General features: G+C 37.9%; 2 protein-coding genes across 4 annotated transcripts; both read right to left on the reverse strand.

Moving 5' to 3' along the window:
• Positions 1-130: 130 nt before the first annotated feature.
• csad (cysteine sulfinic acid decarboxylase) lies at positions 131-2,951 on the reverse strand. Its single transcript, XM_044210591.1, is given in 6 exon segments — positions 131-1,003; positions 1,089-1,126; positions 1,506-1,698; positions 1,701-1,846; positions 2,530-2,638; positions 2,945-2,951. Coding segments are annotated over 6 exon segments (645 nt in total). The 3' UTR covers positions 131-851.
• Positions 2,891-6,218, reverse strand: zgc:174906 (uncharacterized protein LOC571548 homolog). 3 transcript variants are annotated; one of them, XM_044212192.1, is made up of 4 exons: positions 6,059-6,218; positions 4,086-4,432; positions 3,908-4,006; positions 2,891-3,828 (listed from the first exon to the last, which is right to left on the reverse strand). In XM_044212192.1, the coding sequence occupies exons 2-4, from the start codon at positions 4,399-4,401 to the stop codon at positions 3,548-3,550; spliced, it is 696 nt and encodes a 231-aa protein (XP_044068127.1). In that variant the 5' UTR covers positions 4,402-4,432; positions 6,059-6,218; the 3' UTR covers positions 2,891-3,547. The 3 variants fall into 3 exon arrangements, with proteins under 3 accessions (XP_044068127.1, XP_044068128.1, XP_044068129.1); XM_044212193.1 differs by having other exon boundaries at positions 3,908-3,988; positions 6,059-6,216; XM_044212194.1 differs by lacking the exon at positions 3,908-4,006.
• Between the last annotated feature and the right edge of the window lie 4,720 nt (positions 6,219-10,938).

Genomic DNA, 10,938 nt, shown 5'->3' on the forward strand with positions numbered 1-10,938 from the left:
GATTATCTAGGCTCTCAGTCAAGGTTTAGTTACAACTCTGAACTAATGCAAGATGGACTGATATTGACTATTGATTAAATATTAAATTTAAAATGTTGAATAGCTGCATACTGGGCAATAAGGATGCACATCTCTCAGTAAATAACAACCATCACCTATTCAGCCAAGCCATAGTATAAATAGTATTTTATATTTGAAAATGTATAAAAGGAAATCTGGGGAAGCCACACAGCTGTATAGGTTTTATTTGACTATTTTGAGACATAAAGCTGCAGCCCTAGCCTATAGGCTTATGTTTACATTGTATAGCCAAAGCTAATTGTATAATATTGTGAGGACTGGACTAATTACCAGGCAGCAGAGCCTAAGTTCAGTGTTATAGTTTATTATTGTCTACATTTTACATTTTCTACAATTTCTTATTTATGTTCATGTTAATATTCACTTATGTTAAGATTCTATAGAAAAAATTCTGTTCAATAAATATTGTTTGTTTATAGATCTACTTATTCTTAGACTGACAGATGGAGCAAACTGTTTTAAAGGTAGAGGGAAACCTGTGGTGTTAGGTGTGACTGTGTGGCAATGGCATATGGTTTACATGGTTCACGGGTCAGGTAGGAGGGGCCCTTAGCAGAATTTTGCTTAGGGCGGATGACAAGATAGGGAGAAAAATACATCAGAAACTGACAGGTTTAATAACAGAAGGTAAATTGTTCTGATATTCTGCTTAAACAATGTTTTTGATATTTGATACAGATACACAGGAGAGTGTATCTGTAATCTGAGTGCTTAGTGTGCTTAGTGTGTGCAATAGGAGGAAGGAATTCAAAATCTCAATGATGGAGGATTTAGTCTTTATGTTCCCAGTCCACTGATGTAATAAAGAAACTTATTTTCGCCAGTCTTTCCTGGTAATCAGCATTTCCTTCTTTCCCCCTCATACTACATGGTATAGACCAGAAGCATACATTCACAAATTCTGGCTGTCCGTGGAGACAAATACAGACAAGTAATCAGAAATTTGCAGGGAAAAACAACCCATCTTTCTCACTACGCTTGAGATATTTACTTATCTCACACAAAAGATGAAACCCTTCTCTTCATCTGCTCCACCAGATACATGCTGGAGAGTTGTTAAGTTTTGACTTTCTGTTGGCATGGGTCACAACTCAGCTAAAACCTTGTTTAAAAACTTATTTATTAAAAAAATGAAGATATTAATTACAATGTCCTGCTGTATTAGATGGGTTAGGAAAGATGAGGTAAATGAGGGGATCAGATGTAAAAAGTAGCCTACAAGTATCTTAACCTGCTGTGCAAGATGGACCAAAATGTTCCTTATTCCTTGATGTTTATATTCAGGAAAATCAACATCTAAATAGCCAACTCAATGATGAGGGGGCAAATTATTTTGACATGCAAAAACTGAAATAGATACAGAGCAGTGCTTTTAAATTATGCTTCTTAAAGATTATTTTGAAGTGTTGAGTACTTGACTTGACCTACGTCCGGCTTGTGTTGTGCTACAGCTACGTGCCTCATTTATCTTACATGGATAAAAAGCTTTGTCTACGCCAATTCCAAGCCAATGGAGCCAACAGCTTTCCACATCAACCATAACTTCAGACAGTTCCTGACTGCTGGAGATAAAGAAGGTGAGTCGTGGGAGACCCTATAGCCCCTGGCTTTTGACCAGAGTGCAACGTTCATGGCGTACATGTTAGAGGTAGACCCTCCAGGGCAGAAAATACCATCACCTTCTGTTCAGCCAACCAGCTGCTGCAGCCCTCTCAGGACCTCAGTCTCCATCAGCACAAACAACGGGGCCACCTCATAGGTGAAGCTGCAGTTGACACACAAAATGTCTGATGATTTTTAAGGTTGTATTACGTACCGTATTGCATTATATTACACACTTTATATACACATACCACAGAGTTGAATAAACACCTGCCCACAAATAGTGGAAAGTAATTAAGTACATTTACTCAAGCACTGTACTTAAGTATAACTTTGAGGTACCTTTACTTGAGTATTTAAATTTTCTGCTACTTTATACTTTTACTCCACTACATTTATTTGACAGCTATAGAGACTTGATCATCTATTAAAGTGATACATTGTTATAGGTTAAACAACCCAATAGTATATGAAATACTTACTCCACCTTGACCAGCAACAACATTAACATGCTCTTTAATATTTATACATCAATAATAATAATAATAATAATGATAATCCAATTATATAAAATATTTGACACTGAAATGGGCCATTCTGCATAACAACTACCTTTACTTTTGATATTTCACTACCTTTTGTTTCTAATACTTACTTAATACTTACTAATACCACTCATAACCAGATTGCTACTTTTACTTAAGTAGATCTGAATACTTCTTCCACCACTGCCTAACATAGTCATATTACATTATTTATTGCATTATATTTTTACAGGATTATTTGTCCATTCCCTGTATAATTATGTGCTTACATGCTTTAGTTAAATATTACGTTGATTCTTACAGGTTAGTGTTGAGAGCCTCAGTGAGGAATCGTCCTGCCAGGGTATGATAGTCCACCCCGGCAAACTGCTGATTAAAAAAATGTGGGTGACCTGAAATAAACAAGAAAACTTTTGAAAAGTTGGTGAATCTACCCAGGGTTTTTTTTTGGCTATACTGACAAGGCAGACATCAGAAAATGGCTACAAAGTAAAGGTGGTTTCATTAATTCACACATGAATTTCTCATGAGTAAAACAAGGTATTGTGCATTTCATTAAATGAGTCTCACTGGATCTCAACCTGTTTAAAACCTTATTTTAAAGAGTATTAAAATAACTTGTTATAGAACTTTTCAGAGAAGAAAATCTTTAGAGGCAGAAACTGGGGTATAAGTTTATTCAGTGTGTTGTGGAACATAAGACACTACTTGTCTACCCTCCATTACATGATGTCAAGAGCCGCTATCTCTACAGACTGTGTCACAGATTGCTTGTGACACACCAAGATGTAAGGTAAAGACCAAGCTATGTAGATCAAAAAACATGTCAGCTAAACTGTTGTGACTCCTAATCACCTGCACATTCAGAGAAAATTACATTTTCTCCAACAAACTGAACATTTATTAAATGTTGAGTTGAGCAAAATGTTAAAACATAAAAATGCCCAAATGTACTTACATTAAAATTAAATGTAAATCCTTGAATGTAAGGAGAATAAAAAACCATTACCACAGACACTATCAACAGAAAATAAAAACACCTCTTTCAAAGAAATTTCATAAAACAAAACTCAGTTTTTTATATTATTGTAATAAAAGCTGCTCTGTCATAAAAGTAGCATAAGTTGAACATTGATCTTGAACAAGATGTCTCAATAGTACTACATGGTACTGTGGGGTAATTCCATAAAATAGCAAAGTCTTCAAGTTTTGTTTTTTCCTGATGTGGAATGAAAGTGTCTGTGATGAGAAACACTCATTTCCAGTAAAAACCCTTCAAAAAGGGTTTCAGTCTCAGCAAGTACCAGAGAGTGAAGGCCTCAGTCGGTCTCCAACAGAAAATCAATGCTTTCAGGTGGCAGCGCCCAGTCTTCCTGACTGAGCAGGGAGTGCAGGTGAGCTGCGGTGGCTTTGTCTCTCTGACTGGTACGCCAGTAGCGCAGCATCGCAAATACTCGCTCCACATGGAGCGAATGGTCCTCTTCAATCTGTTCCAGCTTCACAGAGGGGACGTCCAGAGCCAGTCTGCCAATCTCCCTCCAAGATCTGCCAATGGTACGAGCCACAGTCATCAGCTGCTTCTCCTTAACTAAGCGAGAGCCTGCGCAATGAGACAGAGGCAGATAAAGTAGGTGATAGTCTCTAAAAAGGGGAACAGCGTTGAGTGTAGTGTGACCCACCATTGTTACAGATCTGTTTGGATGGAATGGTCTCTTGTAAATCAGGACCTCTTTTATTCTTTCTTGATGTTTCTTTTTTTCCTTGTAAATAGAGAAAACCTTTATGTTTAACATAGAAATCTAACAGTATTTCATAATGATAATGATCGCTGGAAATAGTGAACAGACTTTGTCCTACCTGAAGACGGTGTGTTGACTTGCAGATCCTTGATAAAGCGAAGCATTGGGAAGGTTTCCTGCAGGGCTTGGTCGTTCATTAGTTCCAGCAGACCCTGTGCTGCTTCGGGCCCTCTCTGGATGATGTGATCCAGCAGCTCTGTCACCTTCTCACTAGGAACACGGCAAGCTTTCACCTGCTGGTAGCCGTGAGGAGACAGCAGACGGCGAGAGTCTGCATGCTGCAGGACAAAGTCGGCATCTGCACTTAGAATTTCTATTAGCTTGACCTTCTGGCTTCTGAGTAGCTGGATTTCTGCTGCTGGTTCCTCAGCCATGACTGCCACTTAATGTCACTTAAATCAGCTCCTGAGAAAATAAAGTGATGATGAATTCTTTTAACGCAAGCACTGATCAAATCTGAAATAACTGCAAAACTAAATATTATAAACATTGTGGCAGTTCAACAAAACTTAGTTCTTTTTAGTCCAGAAGTCAGTTATTTTCCATTTAGATTCTCACAATGAGTTCATGGTGTACTTAACGGATATTATTGATAGGTGATAACAGGTTATCTCGATTGCATCTACAGTTTTTACCCATTAATGTGTCAAATGACCTTGTTGCTGATTAGTATAGGCAACCTGTATGGAGATCTGGGCTACTGTACCTTACATCTGAATAGAGGTTACGACCCAGCTTAAAAGACAACTGATGGGGTTTAAATCCTCCAAAGATTTTGCATCCCTAGCAAAACATTTTTATAACATATAAATGTGCAATAAATTACCCAGCAGACTCTTTTGAAGTATTCAAATGCACTCTGAATTAATTGTTCTGCACAAAAGCTGCATAATTCCTCAAGGACTTCTTCACAACTGAAATATATTCCTGAGGGACTTTTTTTGTTACTAACATGGCTGTAGATATATACTTCCAAGGCCACTGTAGCAAGTCCCTCCAGTGACATGTTAATGACCAATAAGCAATATGCTACAAGATTATTAAAGCTATCTAAGAATAAGTAGAGTTACTTGTTTGTTTTGCAGTTATTGGTATATTGTATACTGATAATTTTTAGGTGACTATTGGCAGCCACTATGCCAAAATATATATCAATCTTGAAAATAACTTAAAATTGTACATACACTACCACTCAAAAGTTTGGAATCACCTGTTTATATTGATGTCTTTCTTCTTTCCTTCAATAATGGCTATTATAACATGGATAAAAACTGTATAATTATACACTAAATGTCTTATTTACATTTGAAAGAGTTTTAGAATAAGTAAATGATTAAAACTTCCATTTAGTCGATGTCCCCACAGTGGTGCATGACAGGGGAGAATACTGTTGTAACCATTTTTCTCCAAAATACTTTTTGATTTTTTTATTTGTTTTCCAGTCCAGAAAAGTGTAAGTGACCCTAGATCATTTTGAACCACAACTGTGCTTGCAATTTTAATGCTAAGCTTCCATTTTCTTTTACCAATGACTGCTGATTTCTTATATTCTTATTTAACTGTTGCTCAGAGGTATCTTTGTCTCTTTCTGCCCTTTCAGTTGTCAGTCTGGTTGAACAGTGTTTTTCTCCATGTACAAAACATTACTTTTTTTTTTAAAACCCTTCATACAAAACAACATCTATTTGTAAAGAGGACTTTCTACAACCTAAAAGCACGAAAGACCATTCAAAAATAGACCGAAATGTACCGAATCAAGCTTTTGTGGCAGGCGACTTAAGACTTTTGAACTGTGGTGTATGTTTATATGTTTGTTATTTTAAACTATATTTTTTTACGATATGAAACCACATGACAACAGCATTTATATGTCAGCTGTCCCATGCCGAGTATGTTTATGTCTGGACTTCCTGGTTTTACTCAGCGTGCACAGCATCTGTTGTCGTCCAGCTCCAGATGCGCTTTACACACTCTCTTACACCAAGTACGGCTTTATGGAACAAACACAGTGTATTCCCATACGGCTCTTACCATTTATTGTAGCAGCTGGAGTAATAGAAAAAACACGATGAAACAAAAACACCTCTTTGCTGACAGACGGAAAGCATTTCCTCTGTTTACATGGTTTGGATCACAGGCGTTCGACTCTCCTACTTCTTTACTCCCGCTCCGTTTTCTTCTTTCTCTATTTTCGACAGACTACAACTTTCTGTGTGCCTCCATCCAGTGGATGGATGATTTAACTGCAGTAATCTGCCATGGCTGCGAAGATTTGGTGACATCTTGTGGACTTGATTACGCATCGCTCTCGGTAGTAGGAGAAGCACTCAGAGATCTTTTATTTAAGAAAAAAAATCGTAATAACACAATGTTTAAATAAAGATGAGATTAGATAAGACTTTTTGATTCTCGAGGGGAAATTCACATGTTAGAGCAGCACAGAGACAGGCTGAGAGGTGAGGAAACAGATAAAGAACTACTTGAATGAAATATATAAGAAAAGAAATGAAGAGATGAAAGAAATTGAGGTAACATTAAAAACGCTATATACAATGTATACAGAGACTACACCTTCGACCAGGCTCAGCATACATACATCTGATGTAAACTACATATAGAGTGTATGGAAGTAGCTAACGAGTGGGCCATCTCGCTTCCTTCTCATCTCTGTTGAGAGTTCCACATGCGCAGTAGCTTTTCAAAACATCTGGCTATTGACAGTCACAAGTAGGGAAGTGCTCTACTGAAAATGTGTCGCTGTTTAACCCTGCCTGGACTGGCAAGTATTTGTTTATTTTACCGCCAGCTCCAAACGCCTGCTATTTTCTATTACATTCATTTGCATTCGTTTAAATTGTGTCATTACCAAAAAAACAAAAAAACGTTTTAAATAGGCTGCTGAAAATGTCTGGCCCATCTACATTTCCTGGTTTTAAAATCTGGCCCAATTGAATTTGTAATTGAATAGCCCTGCCTTAGACTACATATAAGTGATTTGTGCAAACATTTTATAGTATAAGAACACAGGTATAGGTATGAATAAGAAGTACAATATTCATAATATAATATGTGAAGTATATGTAATAAACAAACTCTGTGCAGTAATAATACAATACTATGATGTGTATATATCATAGAAAATTTAAGAGAATAATATGATATACTGTATATATAATAGAAAAGTACAATAATAACAATATAGTAGCAACATAATATTGTTATATAGTGATATAGAGATATTATAATGCAATGTAAAATAAAAATAGTGTTATAGATACACCTTATACTAATTCTCCTAAAGTGATAATAATGGTAATATATAATCGGGGACATTCTATCTATCTGTATGTCCTTTACAAAAATAGAATAGAAGAAAATAATATGTTTAATGATGTTTCACTGAAATGAACTCACATTCCTTAACCAGGAGAAAAACACTCACTGTTGTTGTTATTCATTTAATTGTTAAACTGGAAACTAAATGGCTTCTTTGCCTGGGCACGTGTCCTCAAAACAGGAAGCTCAAACATTCACGTCAATGCCGAGAAATGTGTTGTTGCTCATATTGTGGAAGTGGAATGCTGTAAACATGGGATAAATATTTGATTGTTTTGTTTGAGTAGAAGAGATTCACTGCATGAATACCAAATAGAAGATGTGTGTGTGTGTGTGTGTGTTTATTGGATGTGCGTGCATTGAAAGGTACATGCAAGCCAATGTGGATGATGTAGGATATACAGTAGGATCTGAGTTGAGTGTATCATTTCAGAGAAAAGGCCTCTGACTGTTACAGGACAACAATTATCAGCAACCACCAGTCACACGCCTGCTTAGCCTGTTTACTCAGCTTCAGCTCTGGAAATGACAAATCAATATCTTATTCCTGGACAGATATTTGCTTTGCGTGAGAGGAAAAGCCTCTCGAGCCCATTTCATCCCCACACACTATACAATCTGAGTCACTGTGTGTATTAGCTGTCTGAATAAATCCAGTTTTCTTTCTGCCTACAGTGGGTGGAAAGAGTGGAGAGAACTATCATTTATTCTTATTTATTCTTACCACCCAGGTGAGACTGCTGTATAAGAGAGTAATGCACAATACATCTACCTTTATATACTTCTAATGACTTTATTATGCAATAAATTTGCATTATGTTTAGACTTGATTTTGTGAGGATACATTGTGAAGACTTACACAATGCAGTGATCTACTGATCTAAGAAAATACATGCATGTTGACACTATGGGTAGCTTTCAACTCCAAATGCTGTATAATGTGCCTATGAAAGTTGCACTTAGTCATTTTGCATTATATCACTGCAACAGAAGTGGAGCTATTCTGTATGGAACATGAAAATGAACTTGCTTTGCCGCTGATCAAGCACGATCCCACTCATACCCTTGTGCTTTTCGGGTCCCCATCTGTCAAGTGGTAAACTCCATTTGTATGTGCATGCTAGTGGTGGATGGTATAATAGCTTGGACGCTCCACAGTGCTGATGGAGAATAATGCAGTTTCCTTATGAGTGGCTTTGGCTCTACTCTACAGACCTTTGCACCTGGAAAATTGGGATTTTGTATATGAGGGTGTGTGTGTGTGTGTGTGTGTGTGTGTGTGTGTTCATTTATGCATCTATACAATTCAAGAGTGAGCCAGTGCAGCAGCTTATCCCCTTCATGCCTTAACAGATAAATTAGATTTACATGTAAAGTAACAGACAAGGGAAAATCGCTCTTTAGTATATTTAGTTTGTATGGATCAAACATTGCTTTGTACGCGCTTTCACAATACTTGAGTAGGAACATTTATGTGTATACAAAGACATAAACATGCACATGAATTTAACTCCTATACACGCTGTGGAAAAAGCTTCAGAGAACTCCTTTGTTATATTTTCTTGAAAGTTAGACTTGAGCTCACATTTGCAATGATTTTGCATAAAAGCTCCACTCTTAAAACTAGTATGATTTTATGTGATGAAATAGGTTTCACCTGAAATATTTTCTATAAATAGACTCTGGCATATGAGCAACATTGATTCCCCCGTAGAGTGTACAGTCTATATTTTCTGTAGCTGACTGTAGTTCAGCTGGGCCTGGGCTGCACACGGGGGCCTTTGAGACGTGACCCCCCTCTCAGGGTGAATGGAGCAGCAGCAAGGGGACAGCCATGCATTTGAGTGGTTCTGACATGTCTGTTTGTATAACATGCATTATATATGAAAGACCAGAGTGAGGTAGGTAAAAAGCATGGGAGCAGGGCAGCAGAACAGAGAGAGGGAGGGAGAGAGAGACACTGCTGAAGAGACAGACACCGGGAAGACAGAGAGAGGGCAAAGGAGAGCAGCTATTCACAGTAGAGTGGACACTGTAGATGGAAAGCTTCAATTTCCTGCAAAATAGGCTAGATTTAGTATTATGAAGGAAGAATAAGAGCAAAGTGCAGCAAAGTACAAAAGAAGAAAGAGATTTCAATACGGCTCAACTCAGAGCGCCTAAGTAACGCTATCTGACATGATATTATCCTTACCTTTAGAGGAAAGTAGGGTGTAATATGGTATAACGGCAGGATGACCATCCATTATCATTCATTATCATATACATTCTCTCAGATCAAATATATATGAAGCTGTTGGTCATTATGCAAAGAAGACCATTTGCGGAGGACTTATAGATTGAGCCTATGATGTAATTGATGGGTCCATTAATGCTGATAGAAGTGTAAAGAATTAAAGTGCGTGTCCGTGTGTTTGCTCCTCAGTACCAATATTTTAGAGAGGATACTGAAGAATGGCAAACACAAAGGCATTTTCCTTCCTTTAAGTCTAATGAATGGAAAAGACAGTGAGTCTGACTGACAGAGCAGACACATTCTCAGACTGCATTAATGCCACAGAGGAGCTGCTGGAGAAAAGGAATGAGTGCAGAAGAAAGAGAGACTGTGTGTGTGTGTGTATATGTGTGTTTTGGTGGGTGTGGGGTAAGGAAGAGACTGTAAGATCATTACAGTTGAAGTCACTGGACCCAGGGAGAGGCAGGTGAAAGCTGATGTCAGCATGTCATACCTGCTGTAATTCAATGAAATCACCAGTCAGTGTTGTTTCGAGACCCCTGTTTACAGGATTCATATAGCCAAATCCCTGTACCAGGGGAAATCTGCATCATCACGCCAAAGACAAATGAACAAAGTGAACGAAAGGGAGGAGAGAGCAAATCGGTCTGTGTCCACTGCAGTGTTAGTCGACCTCTAGAGGGAGCCCTTATCATTCTAAAGCATCATTTGAATGTTTTCAGCTGGCTCCCTCACTTAGCTCTTCATATAAGCATACCTTTTGTATAATTTTAGCCATGAAGCTCAGACCTCCCTCACCCCCAACAACGTCTCTGTTTTTGGACATGAGACCACACAAAATGGGCAAAAGATGGCAAGCCAGGTTTCCTGAGTACCCAAAAGCAACCCAGCGGCAAAATGGACTCACACTCTGCTGGCTTTAGGGTTTGGTCTGGACTGTCCTAAACTCAGTGACCTCTGTGAGAAGAACCGGAGTGACTCTGGACTTTCTGTGGTGTGACTGAAACTGTAATGTTTTCTGATGATATCACTCCTAACCTTTTGATCCAAGCGAGGGCCACTGTTACCCACACTGACTGAACATCAACTAACATCTTCTAATGCATTTAGGGTCCTTGTGGATTTGCAGCAACATGAACAATAATGACAACACTGGACTGATTTAAACTTACAGGGAAAAACTGGCCAGAATGTCTTCCCACCACTGATCATTCAGTTTCTAATGAGATATTTTAGTAAAGAACGGTTTAGTCAATGGAAACATCATCATTTTTACAGATAAAGCCAGATTACAAATCATCCCTACCAAATCCAGTCTTTCTCTGTGGTATCCTAACAA

Source organism: Siniperca chuatsi, linkage group LG10 (genome assembly GCF_020085105.1).
Source record: "Siniperca chuatsi isolate FFG_IHB_CAS linkage group LG10, ASM2008510v1, whole genome shotgun sequence".
Taxonomy (NCBI): Eukaryota; Metazoa; Chordata; class Actinopteri; order Centrarchiformes; family Sinipercidae; genus Siniperca; species Siniperca chuatsi.